The sequence below is a fragment of the Sarcophilus harrisii genome, chromosome 3 (genome assembly GCF_902635505.1).
Source record: "Sarcophilus harrisii chromosome 3, mSarHar1.11, whole genome shotgun sequence".
NCBI lineage: Eukaryota > Metazoa > Chordata > Mammalia > Dasyuromorphia > Dasyuridae > Sarcophilus > Sarcophilus harrisii.
The window spans coordinates 503,387,289-503,401,591 of record NC_045428.1 but is presented as its reverse complement, the minus strand read 5'-3'; the positions used below and the strand labels follow the sequence as shown (position 1 = coordinate 503,401,591).

The window sequence follows — 14,303 nt, the reverse complement described above, 5'->3', positions numbered from 1 at the left end:
CTCTCTCTGCATCCCTGAATCTCTCTACATCTCTGTCTCTCTCTACTTCTCTCCGCATCCTTCTCCTTGCCTATGGCAAACCTGGCCATTTGTATTTCCTCTCCTCTGGGATTACTCTGTGCCCAGCCCACTCAGCACTGTATAGTAGATCCACAGAAGGGAGACACCTGGAGTTAGTGCTGAGTCTTAAGAAAAGATCCAGCAAGAGGACACACCCCTCGCCTTCTCAAGGAAATACCTGTAAGATACAACCTCCTGCCTCAGGAGCCAAGCCCCCTTTTACCTCCTGGGTCTACCCTACCAGCTGACACGGCATATAAGGCAATTCTCAAAAGAAAAGTCTCTAACAAAAATAGTAATTCAAAAGATAAAGAGAGCCAGGAGAGAACAAAACCTTATAAATAAGACGAGTATCCTGGAAGAGAAGGTGATCAAGAGTGTCAAATACCACAGATGTCTGAGTAAAGGTCATTAGATTTGGCAATTAAGAGATCACCATTAACTTTGAAGAGGACAGTTTCAGTTCAACAACTGAGGTTGACAGCCATTACTGAGACAGCAGGGGAATCCAATTAGGAAATATGTAGTGTGTGAGGTGGAGGGACATGAAGGCTGGAAAAGTAGATTTGAAGTCAGGTTATTCAAGTGAGCTATCTCCTGGGCCATAAGGATCCATTATAAGTCTCTGAGTAGGATTCAGGCCAAGACACTAGGAAGATTATTTTGGGAAATATAGGAAAGATGAACTGGACTGGGGAGAGAACAGAGGTAGAGATGTTAGGGAGCTTTCTTATAGTACAGATGAAAGGTGATATGGACTTGAATTGGTAGAGTGGGGAGGAGAGGAGATGAAAATGCACCTGATGTTGAAGAGGAAGACTTGAATAAGGGGAAGAGGGTGAGGCTGAGGAAAGACAACATTTCTCTTCTTGGTTACTGACAAAATTAAGGAAATTGAGAGGAGATGCTGATTCAGAGAAAAATAGTAAGTTCAGTCTTGAAAGGTCAATCTTGAGGTGCAACAAGATAAGAAGTGGGAGTTGTAAAGGGGAAAGGTTGGAACTGACATAAAAGTGAGTCTGTCTAAGGCCATTTAGTTCACATAGAAACATTTCAACAAAGACATAGTTACAAAAACTATTGCTGGATGTGGAAAAGGGTTATAACTGAGGTAAATAATAATCTGAATAACAACATGACCCTTAAGTCATTAAAAAATATATATTGTAATATATAGTAGGCTGAAGTCGTTGGAAAAAAATCACAAACTAGAAAGTGTCCAAAGATAAGAGAGCTAGGACAAAGTTTTGGAGGATGCTATGCACAAGATGTAGGAGGGATATGATGGTCAGACAGGTAGTTTATGGGAAGAGAGACTTTTCGAGAGGATAGTCACAAGTACCAAATGGTTTAGAAAGGCCAAAATTGCTAAGGACTGACAAAAAACATCATCAAATCTTGCTAGAAATGTCCTACTGTGAAATTTCCTTTCTATTCCTCATTTTAAAGGCTCTTACTTAGCCTGAGTTAGATCTCTCTTTGCCAACCAGCTATAGACCTTGGGACTTTTCCCTTGTGCTTCAGGACTCTTCCCTCCCTGACTGGGGAGCTCTGTTGGAGGAAAGTACCCAGGCCAACCAGCTGTGCCCATCCCACTTAGCTGCCCCCCTTGAGATCTCTCTCATACCCCCTCCCCATGCCTTCCCTTTCTGCCCCTTTTTCCTTTTGAGTGCTGTCTTCCCCCATGAAACTGTAAGCTCCTTGTTTCCAAATCTCTATCTGAAAGCATTCCACATGGTAATCGGCACACGACTGCATCAAGAGGAAAGGCTGTAAGTTCTGTTTTATTTTCTCCAAGGTGGGGAGGTGGGTCAGCAGGTTGAGTGGAAGACACCCCCCACCCGGACACCCTGGGCAGCCAGGGTGTTGTACTCTTTCACGGCCTTCTCTGTCTGGAGGACCAGGACATCGATCCCTTGTCTCCGGAGGTAGTCCACAGTGGAGGCCGGCACCTGGGGCAGAGAGGAGCACAATAAACTTAAGCTTATAGGCCCTTACTGTACAGGATCCTTTTTCATCACCACTAGGATATGAGCCTACTACTTAACAAGCTTGAGGATGGTGACATCTCCTTCACAAGAACATCATTTGCCCAGCGAATCTGAACCTCTGGGAATGGCTGAAAACCCAGAAGGACACAGAAAAGGCGTCTGGATAGTTAAGAGAGATGCTAGAAAGTCTGCGCACTAAAACAGTCTTCCTGAGAGGTCCAGTATATGTTTATTCCTATTTTTAAAATAGTCATGACAACTGTTGTTCAGCTCGATTTCTAACCTGCAGCAGATTAGAAGCTGTCAATCAGAGAGGCAGGATCAGGCTGCACAAAAATACCCAGGGAGCAACAAAAAGTGACAATTGATAATATTCCAGGGAGGGAGGAATCAGAAAAGCTAAATGGTATAAATAGCAGACACAGAAAACAAAGCAAAAACAAAAACTGAAAAATTCAAATTATCTAAATGTATGGGGCCACCTAGTGTAGGAGCAGTTTCAGGTCTGAGTATTGTAATGGATTGTCAAGATGGAAAAAGATTGATGTTAATAATGCTCCCAAGTCACCAGGAAGGGCTTTGGTTTTATTCAATTTATTATATTTAATAATACAAGAAACTATATTAGCCACAAAAAGAGCTTCCATCCAGTGTTTCTATACATCTAGGCCTATCAGTTCCTTCACAGATATATATTACAAATATTAAATATTTCCACAAATGGTCTCAAAAATTATTGTGGCCAAAATACAATTATTCCTTTAGTGTCCAACTAAATGCATTTAGTTAAGACTGGTCTGACAACAGGCATGTGGTATTTTGTCTTCAGGTCTACTAGAGGGTGTGCTCCAATGGTTTAGCCTCTAGCTGTGAAGAGCATGATGAAGAGTAATGAAAATTGTTATAATTAAAATTTAAAAACTTTGTACTTAAAGGAGGTAAATTTCTAGTTTTCTAGAAATTTTGTTTGTGTGAGAAAATTACCAGATCTTATATCTGGTTCTCATTCAGCTAATGTATAAGAGAAAAAGTCACAACTGAGTTTGTTGTCTTTTGCCTGTGGTTTGTATTGGGTGAGTCACTAGATATATTTATGGCATAAAAGATGAACAGCATAGCATGATGAAGAGCACTGATGGTACAAGGCAGATTTTGGATCTGAAACTTCCTCAACTTTTATAAGCCTCAGTTTGCTCATCAGTAAAATGGGGATACATTTACTTACCAACTGCTCTTTTTGTGAGAAAAAAAAGTGCTATAGAAATGGAAGCCATTTCCTATTGTTGCACAATTGGAATAACAGTTGCCTCTATGTACCATTCAATTGTGTTTTGAAAATTATTTTTATTTAAAAAGAGAAACGAGAGGTAACTTCTTTATAGATACAAATTTTCTCCTCTGTTTTCTTATCTCATTCCTCCACCCTTCCTGGCTATGCCTTTCTGGGGAAGGTTTCAAGTGAAGCTTTTACAAGCACCTATACAAATATCACTATGAAAGAACTTATAGCCAAGTGATGGACAAGTATGGTTGTTGAGAAATGCCAGGATTAGACTCTTTCTGGAAAAAAAAAAAAATAGAAGACCCAGAGATGGAATAGCACAGTGGAAAGGAAAAGATACAGGTACTGGTCCTACCTCTGATACCCTATGCTGCTAAATCAGGTCCTATCAGGTTCAGTAGTCCTAAGACAGAGAATTCACAAAGCTTCACGTACTCCAAAGTAACAGAAAATGGGGGAAGGAAGGGAGAGAAAGAGCAGGGTCCAGAAGATCATCCCCATGGTATATGTCATATTGTCCAATACGTACCTTCAATGCTTCACTCATTCCCCGACCAATTACAAGGGTTTCCACACCCTTCTTGGCTACTTCCTCCACATCTGCAGGCTGCACACCTGGAGAATGCTGAAAAGGAAACAAAAAGTTTACTATGTATCGAGGACACTGGTTTCTTTATCCTTCCTTTGCAAATAGGAGTTCTCATGGCAAGTTACAAGAATCTCCTTGTCTAAAGGACTTTAAAAACAGATCAGTTTTCATCTGACAAGGACAATGTAGTTGTGTCTAAAGATAGTTGAGAAAGATAATTTTTTAAAAGTATCTTCCTACTCTATGAATCTATGAAATACTTGTCTTCTCTTGTACTATGTAAACTAAAATTTGTCTTTCAAAGATGTTTTTAACTGGTAGAGAATTTTAAATCATGCTAAGAATGTGGCTCAATGTAAAATTTACCCTTTTGGGAAAATAATTCAAATACTTAGATATAGATGGACTGGACTATCAGGGGAAAAGAATTTAACAAAATATAACTCTACCTTGAGATAAATTGTATTGAATTTCACAGTTATGGATTCTTAAAGAATCCTTACCTGATACAGAATACTTTCTATAACAGTTTCAAGAAGTGATCTTTCAGCCTCTTCCTGAATGAATACTAAAAATGATTAAAGACTCATTTTCCTCTTTAGGAAACTCATGCTATGTTTGAACAATTCTAAATGTTATAAAGTTCTTTTAGCTCACTTAGCTAAATACTGCCTTCCTGCACCTTCTTTGCATTCTTCCAAGTTCTCAATTCTGGAGTTACATAAAAGTCTGAACTCTCTAGACCTCATATAACATTTTAAAAAAAATATTTTTACTTAATATTGTTAACTACTCCTTATTCTAGGATAAAGCTTCTGTGGGATTGGGTAACTGAATATGGGAGTTAAGAAAAAATTGGCACCAATAAAAGGTTTCTGAATACAACCTCAAAAAATTAATTCAAAATTAAATACATAATGAATCTGAGGTGTTTCTGGCTGAGTCCATTACCTCTGTCAGGAAGTGGACAGTAGGTTTCAGAACTGGACTGCCAAAATTGTTGTTGGTTGCTATACATTTATTCATCAGTATTTGTAAGTTTTTCAGAGTTGTTAGTCTTTACGATACTATTTGTATAGTACAAATTGTTTCCTTGGTTCTCCTCACTTGAAGCAACCTGCTTTACTGGTTCATATCATTTTTTTCAAGGGTTTCTGAAACTATCCCCTTCATCATTTTTAACAGAACAGTATTCCATTCATACATAATAAATTGTGTATGATGAAATTTGTGTACTTAGTCATTCCCCAATTGATAGATATCATCTTAGTTTCCAGTTCTTTGTCACCATCTTATACATATAGATCCTTTGCTCTCTGCATCTCTCAAGGCTCAGCTGCAGTTTATCTCTATCCTTTTTTTTTTTATCTCCTTATTGTTTTCTCCTTAAAATTATTTTGCATATATTATCTATATCCTTGTCTCTGTACATGTTACTTTCTTCTTCCCCATTTCCTAGTAGCATGTAAACCTCTTGAGGAAAGATAACAGACTTTGTTTTTGTGTCATAAATGTTTAACGCAGTTCTTGACATGCAATAAGTGCCCAACATAGTACTTAAATTGAAATGAAGTTAAATGAGAAACATTAATCTAATGAAGTGCTCAAAAACAATTAGTAACCAGAAAAATTCAAATGAAAGCAATGCAGAGATCTCACAATCTTGTGTATATAAAATTGATATGTGGCTCAGACAGAAAGGTGAGAGACCACCATATAATAAAATAGCTAGAAATATCTCTAGGAGCAAAACAAAGGTTTATTATATGTTTTCCCAAGAAGTGGAAGCAGTGAAGGGAGGAAGCACTTTAGAGAGATAGAACAGCAGATTAAATAAGGCAAAAAATCCTTCCCCACCACTGACCCTCATCCTTACTGGCCAAAGGAATGGATCTTACATTCTAAATGCAGCAACTATCCCAGAGACAGGAAATGGAGCTTTGGACAATAAGAGCATAGCTGCCCATATTTGGTTTAAGTTGAGGTAGCGAGTGAATGATGTCATGGAAGAATAGCAGGAAGAGGAGGTAGGTATGTCCTAATGGGTGTTGTTCAGGTCTACACCAATTTTGGAGTTGGTAAGAGATCTCAATCCATTTCTTTCATTGGCAAAGGAAAAAAAAGCAATTTTTTTTGTTGGTGAAGTTGGGATTTGTTCTAGTTATTATGTACCTGTGCAATAAGGGGATGAAACTTGGAAGTACCTCATCACCAACTATCTCAATACTGGATTTAAGGTTCAAAGAAGTTGTTGACTATCATGACCACGTATTTTAAAATCAGCCAGAGTCAGGAATTCAGGTTAAGGGAAAATCTTCAATCTTTATTCTCAGTAGAGGTGAAGAAGATCGGAGGTGAAGCGGGAATCGCGATAGCAATGTGTGCAGTTGCATCAAGAAGCCAGCCAGCAGTCTCTCTTTGCTTCTCTCTCAGCCCCTCTGCCTCCACCCACCAAAATCGTCATTTCCTATACAACACATCAGGACTTGCACAGAGAGTGGGCGGGGGCCATTCTTTCTCCAAGCATATATATTAATAGAGTATGGTCCAATAACTATTTAGCCTCATATGCTTGGGACCTCAGTACATCAACTTGAGCTTCAACCCATTACAGTTGACAAGAAGAAAAAACCAACTGGGGAAGCTTAGATAGTGCAGTGGATAGAGAGCACTGGCCCTGGAGTCAGGAGGACCTGGGTTCAAACTTGATGCTTACTTAGCTGTGCAACCATGGGCAATCCCCTTTCCCCCAAAAAAATGAAGGAAAAAAAAGAAAATATATATCTATGTGAAATTGTAATGGGGGAAAAAAAACCCAAATCCAAAACCAAAAAAGGATTCAAACTATGTGCTCATGGATTTGGGGATGTCTAAACAAATTGTGGTATGCAAAGGTAATAGAAGATCACTTTGACATGAAAAATGACAAAATGGGATTAATTCAAAGAAATATGGGAAGACTTGTATGAAGTGATACAGAGTGAACAAAGCAAAACTAAAAGAGCATATAAAATTACCATAATTATGTAAATAAAGACAACCCAAAAAAATCAGATAAAAATAATGGTCAATGTTTGAACTAACTTTCAGATTCATCTTTGTAATAAAATGTTAAAGAAAAGACTGCACATACAACCAATTTTAATCACTCTTGATTGTGTTTTATTTAACTATTTTCAGAAGAAGTACTTTGCAGAGGATTCAACTGAGAATATAATGGAATATTTCATGTGTATGGATAAATTTTTTTGGTATCAGCTTAATATTTAATATAGTTCTTGTCACATGGTAAGCACTTCATAAATGTTTGTTAATTCAGCAGAGGACACAGGATTCACCAGCCTTGTCTCTGCCTTGAGTACCCAAATTGGGGTGAGGAAGAGGGAAGAACTGACCCAATTTGGATTTGAGTATCTTTTCTTTCTTCAGGACATACATAGCCTTATTAATGAAGTTGTAGAATATTAGAGCTGAAAGGTTACTTCTGGGATTATCCAGTCAAATGCCTTCATTTTATAGATGAAGAAGCTGTGAATCAGGGGAATGAAATGCCTTTTCAAGATTATAACAATATTAGGCCATTATATGGTGTTGCTGTTGACTGTGCCATTTGTAAGTTTTGTAGCCTATAAGATTCATATTCTATCACTGTGCCACCTAGTTGCCTCTCAAAGAATTATAAAAATGTAAAATATTAATATTTTTAAAAATCAGAAATCTTAAAAGCACCACCATTTTTTCCAGTAATTTTGATGGAGTTTGTTTTGTAGGGTGCAATGTTTGGACTAGCTCTCTAGAGGATCTCCAACCTTGATCTTAGTGGGGGAGTCTAGGAGGCAGGAAAGCCCAGGAGGATGGTCAAAGATGGAATGTATTTCCAGTCCTCTCAGCCCTTAAATACCTCAGTATGATTACATCATTACAGCATACTACATATGTGTGAACTAGAGAACCATTACATCACCATGCTAAGTACTAAGTATAGATATGAACTAGAGAACCATCATCTCATCAATCACATTGAGTTAACATCTTATTGTAAGTATCCTTGTTTCAAGTATATTTTTCCAGAGTTCTGGCCTTCTACAGTAGGGTATTTATATTTTTTTGGAGAAAGCAGGAATGGACAGAAATGTTAATTCTATGGAATATTTTCTCCTAAGGACTAAAGCCACTGTCACATATCACTGAACATGCAGCATGTCATATCATTCAATTCCTCAACAGTTATCTAAGAACCTTCTATGTACTGAGAATATGCCAGGTGCTTGGGATACAAAGAAAAACATTAAATAACTCGTCCTCAAGAAGCTTACATTCTTTCTGGGTAAACAACACACACACACACGCAAGTAAATATAAAATATATGCTAAATAAATACAAAGTAGTTTGGGGCTTGGAGAGGTATTAGAAAGAAGCTGGGGAGACCAATATTTGTAGTGGGAATGTCAGAGAAGGCGTCTTACCCGAGTATTAAGGGAATCTAGCAATTTTAAGAGACACATAAGGACACATTTCATGTGTAGGGGACAGTGAAATGTTCAACAGGCAACCGTGAGATGAAACTAGATCTAAGGAGAGACTAGAGCTGGACATACAGATTTGCAGTCATTTACATAAAAAAGATCACTGTATCCAGAACAGATGATAAGATCAATTTGAGGACCTAGAGATAAAAGAAAATATGACTGAACCTCGAAGGCTGCCCACAATGGAGTGGGACATGCATGATAAGCTGGCAAAAGAGACTGAGGAGAGACAAGAGGGAGAAGTGACACAACAATGCCAAAAAGAGAGGGTGAAAAGCCTCAACTGCTGAGACACAGGTAAAGGAGAATGAAGAATAAGAAAAGATCAGGAGAGTCAGTAATCAGTGCTCATTGGTGATTTGAGAGAGATTCAGTTTCAATTGAATAGCGAGGCTGAAAGCCATATTACTTAGGGTGAGAAATGCACAAGAGAGGAATGGAAGGAATGAGCAGACATTTTTTTCTAGGCCTTTTGACTGCTAAAGGGAAAGGAAATACACTACAATAAGTTATGAGGATGGGAGTGTCAGCTTCTCCTGCAAAATGGGTATAACAACATCTGAAGTTTAAAGATTAAAGACAATGTATGTAAAGTACTTTGCAAACTTGTAACAATTGTTTTATAAATGCCAGTTATTAATAAATAGAAATGGGTTGGCTATTTAGGAAAGTTATAGAGACCTCATCTTTGAAGATATTTACAAAATAGCATAAGCCATCTGATATAGAGACTTTAGCACTCACCTACAGAGGGATAATCCACATGCCCACCACCTAAATCCTGGTCCTTTATTATGGGACCGGGCAGCTCGGTAACTCGGGGCACAGAATGCTGGGTCTGGAGTCAAGAAGACTTCACGTCAAATGCAGCCTCAGAAACTTAGAGCTGTGTGATCCTGGGAAAGGCACTTACTCTCTGTTTGTCTTAATACATTGGAGAAAAGTATCTTTGCCAAGAAAATCTTTTTATGAGGTCACTGAGAATAGGACATGACTACCTGAAACAGGACACTTCAGTTGGTACTTTTTTGTTTTTTTAATCAGAACTTAATTTTCTCTAACAAACCTCAAAAATAGGCAACAACAAACAAAACCCCAAACTCCATAAATCTAAATTATATAAAGCAACATAAAAAATGATTACAAATGATTGTTTATGGAATGGTATCCCTCTGTTATTTACCAGATGCTAAAAGAAATAAAGATCATATATACATATACACACATAGTTTTTATAAAAAATTAACCACAAATTGTGCATTATATTTACTTATTAGTTTTGCTTTTGATATTTTTATGTAGTTAAGTGTAAATTGCTTGTTGACAGATTGATTCATTACATTTTTTTCTTTTAAAAATGCCATTTTTCATAGAAATCATTACCTATTTACTTATATGTGAATATACTTATATATGAATATTTATATATTTGTCATTCACTTGGCTTGACAGAATTTTTTTTTTTTTGAAGCAATCAGGGCTAAGTGACTTGCCCAGGGTCACACACTGGTTAAGTATCTAAGATTTTTCTGGCAGAATTTTAATATATTTTACCTAATTAGCTAGGAAGCCTTTCATTAAAAGTGACACATGAAAGTTAATCCTGAGTTCCTGACAATTATATCAAAAGAATACAAGCTCTAGTAGGTCAAGCTAAAAAAAAATTTGAATGTCAGTTGACAGCAATGGACTGTGTTCCTATGGTCCAAGGACCAATTTAGTGTGAGGCTGGCTACTAAGTAATTGTTTTCTTCACTACAGTAATTCATGAAACTGTCTATTATCGAGTTTTGTGAACTCTATCAGTGAAGGTTGTACTCTGATCAATGATGTCTTCCTCTATCCCCTCCCCCAATAGATCTTTTAATGTAATAAAAAAAGCTAGCACATATAACATAACATTAGTGGGACCAGTAAGGCTTAAACATCTGCCTGCTGATACCATTATGTGGCCCCCATACAGATGGAATTCTGATCATGTGGCCCATTACTAAAAATTCAAGACACCTCTGTTCCAATCTAATAGACTGTGCTAGCTGCTTGGGTAAATAACTCTGTGGAGACAAGGGACCCATGACAACAGTAGAAATCAATCAGCTAACTCAGTAAGTGAAAATGCAAGAACAGGAAGAACAGAGGTCAGCAGTCTGGGATTTGCTCAGTGAACATGTTCCGCCTTTACAGCCTCAGGGAATTCACTGAAAGCATGTTTTAAAAGCCAGCATCAGTTTCAGTAATGCTGATCTCTGAAATAGGTTTAATTGTTCTAAGAGAGCTAGAACACACTGTATTATCATTTGAATGTTTCTTATGGAAGTAGAATTCCCTGAGGTTTTTCTCAGGAAGATTCAGACCTCAAAGCATTGATTCTTTTTTGGGAGAATGGAAATGACATGGAGACAGACATTCCAGTGGTCTTTTGTCTGTCAGTGGAGAGTAGAAATGAGTAGATATCATATCTGGGAATTATTGAGATAATTTGCTTTTGAGGGGCACAAGACCAGACTGTGTTAGCTTAGCTTGTACCTATAAGGCATTCTCTGCCCTAATAGTTACAATTCATTAACAAGGTAAAGTTATAGTTAACTGGCTGTAAGCTCTTTGAGGGCAGTATCTTTCTTATACCTACCTCTGTGGATTGCCTACAAGTGTCTAGCACTGAACCTAGTGGGTAGCCTCAAATCAATTTTTATTGTAATTGTTGTTGGCATATATTGAATTACTTGTGGTCCAGGGGGTATAATTATGAAAAAGAAAGCTTTTTAACTTAATTTTTCTTTTGTAAAATTCAATTTTATTTTCAATTCTAAATTGTTTTCTTCCCTCTACCTTTTCCTCCATCCACTGAGAAGGTAAGAAATATGATATTATACAGGTAAAATTATGTAAAACATACTTCCATATTAGCGCCTCCTCCCCCAAACAAAACAAAAAAGGAGAATAAAATAGGCTTCAATCTATACTCTGAATTTAAATCTGGATTTGAATAGCCTTTTATTTTTTTTTAAGCAAGAGTTCTTTGGAACTATAGCAAATCATTTTCTTCATCAGAGTAACTAAGTCTTTAAAAGTTGATTATAATACTCCTGTTATTGTAGAAAATATTCTCTGGGTTCTCTTTATTTTATATAAGGTCATATACATATGCTCATGTTTTATTGAGACCATTCATAATTCATATTCTTCACAATTTCTTATAGCACAATAGAATTTCATGACATTTATATACCATAACTTGTTGACCCCTTCTTTAATTTATAGGCATCCCCACAATTTTCAATTTTTGCTACTAAAAGAACTGCTATAAACATTTTTCTACATATAGATCCTTTTCTTTTTGCTTCATCATTTAACGGTATAGATCTAGTAGTGGTATTACTTTATCATATGCTGTGCGCAATTTTTTTTAGCTTTTGGGGCATAGTTCCAATTTGTTCTTCAGAATGGTTGAATTAGTTGATAACACTCTATTAACTCTAAAACTAAATATGAATATACCTATTTTCCCACATTCCCTCCAGTATTGTCCTTTTCCTTTTTATTCATTAGCCAATCTAGTTAAGTATGAGCTGGTAATTCAGAATCATTTTATTTTGCATTTCTCTGTTAGTAACTAAAAACATTTTTTCCATATGTCTATTGATAGTTTTATTTCTTCTTCTGAAAATTGCCTCTTCACATCCTGAGGCATATCTCTATGCATCTCAAATTGGGAGAATGGCTCTTATTTTTATAAATTTGGTTCAATTTCCTATATATTGGGGAAATTTTATCAGAGAAACTTATAAAACTTCTCTTCAATGTCTTGCTTTTCTTTAAATTGTCTGTATTGGTTTTGTTTATGGAAAATCTTTTTAATTTTATGTAATTAAAATTATTCTTTTACCTCTGATGGACTTTTCTACCTCTTTTGACTATTCAGTTTTTGCCAGATAGTGAGTTCTTGCCCCAATAGCTGGGATCTTTGGGTTTATCAGATACTAGTTTACTGTGATCATTTGCTTAAAAGTAAAATGAATGAGTGTATATTATAAATCTTTTGTTATAGATTTCTTCCCAAGACTCCCCACCAAAAATAGTTTTGGAAATATCTAACCTCAGTTTTAATGAGCTAAGCCTATACTTTAAGTATTATTGATGATGGAATCCCACCTTACTCCAAACCTACAGGTTAAATTACAGAATCACAAAATTCTACGAGTTGGAGCAATTCCTTTTTTTTATTTTATTTTATTTAATAGCCTTTTATTTACAGGATATATGCATGGGTAACTTTACAGCATTAACAATTGCCAAACCTCTTGTTCCAATTTTTTACCTCTTACCCCCCCACCCCCTCCCCTAGATGGCAGGATGACCAGTAGATGTTAAATATATTAAAATATAAATTAGATACACAATAAGTATACATGACCAAAACGTTATTTTGCTGTACAAAAAGAATCAGACTCTGAAATATTGTACAATTAGCTTGTGAAGGAAATCAAAAATGCAGGTGGGCATAAATATAGGGATTGGGAATTCAATGTAATGGTTTTTAGTCATCTCCCAGAGTTCTTTTTCTGGGCATAGCTAGTTCAGTTCATTACTGCTCCATTAGAAATGATTTGGTTGATCTCGTTGCTGAGGATGGCCTGGTCCATCAGAACTGGTCATCATATAGTATTGTTGTTGAAGTATATAATGATCTCCTGGTCCTGCTCATTTCACTCAGCATCAGTTCGTGTAAGTCTCTCCAGGCCTTTCTGAAATCATCCTGTTGGTCATTTCTTACAGAACAGTAATATTCCATAATATTCATATACCACAATTTATTCAGCCATTCTCCAACTGATGGACATCCATTCAGTTTCCAGTTTTTAGCCACTACAAAAAGGGCTGCCACAAACATTCGTGCACATACAGGTCCCTTTCCCTTCTTTATAATCTCTTTGGGATATAATCCCAGTAGTAACACTGCTGGATCAAAGGGTATGCACAGTTTGATAACTTTTTGAGCATAGTTCCAAACTACTCTCCAAAATGGTTGGATTCGTTCACAACTCCACCAACAATGCATCAATGTCCCAGTTTTCCCGCATCCCCTGAGTTGGAGCAATTCCTATCAACTACCTAGTCTAACCCATACATGAAAGAAACTTCCATTATTACAATTCAACAAATGGTCAACTAGCCTTTGCTTGAAAACCTCTAGGGAAAGTCAGTCAACAAGCATGTGCCAAATGTACTAAGTTCTGGGGAAATAAAGAAAGGCAAAAAGAAGTCCCTGCTCTCAAGGGAGTAAACTATAGGGTTAGGGAACAACACACAGATAACTATGTACAAACAAGACAGTCTTTGACACTGTTGATCATTTCCTCGAGGATACTTGATTCTCTGTTTTCAGGATTCTCTCCTCATTTCCCCCCTACCTATCTGACTATTTCTATCTTTACTGGATCCTCTTCCAGATCATGGCCTCTCATTCCTTTGGGTTCAGCCATAGATCCTCTTCTCTTCTCCCTCTATTACTCTGTACACTTCACTTGGTGATATCATCTACTCCCATAGATTTAATTACCAATTTATGCATCTCAAATCTACCTTTCTTGTCCCAATACCTTTGCTGACCTCCAATCTTGTATCTCAAATCTTGTCTTTGAGTCTTCTCAATTGAATGTTTAGTAGATATCTTTAAATCATTATATCCAAAACAATATCTTTTCCTCCAAATGTTTCTTACCTTGACCTTCCCTCTTTTTGTTAGAGGGCAACAACATTCTCCCAGTTCCTTGAGCTCATCACCTAGGAGTCAGCCTGGACTCTTCATTATCTCTATATACTATCACTAATATCCAAGTTATTGCCAAGG

The 14,303-nt window shown here is 36.8% G+C and overlaps 1 protein-coding gene across 3 annotated transcripts in view; it reads right to left on the bottom strand.

Annotated features, from left to right (window-relative positions):
• Positions 1–1,817: 1,817 nt before the first annotated feature.
• Positions 1,818–14,303, bottom strand: part of AAMDC (adipogenesis associated Mth938 domain containing) — a 41,405-nt gene continuing 28,919 nt past the window's right edge. For all 3 annotated transcript variants that reach the window (XM_031961515.1, XM_031961514.1, XM_031961513.1), the window contains exons 3-4: positions 3,863–3,958; positions 1,818–2,012 (exon numbers count right to left, since the gene is read on the bottom strand). In XM_031961515.1, coding sequence (XP_031817375.1) covers positions 1,872–2,012; positions 3,863–3,958 — 237 coding nt within the window. In that variant the 3' untranslated portion in view covers positions 1,818–1,871. The remainder of the gene's footprint in view (positions 2,013–3,862; positions 3,959–14,303) is intronic.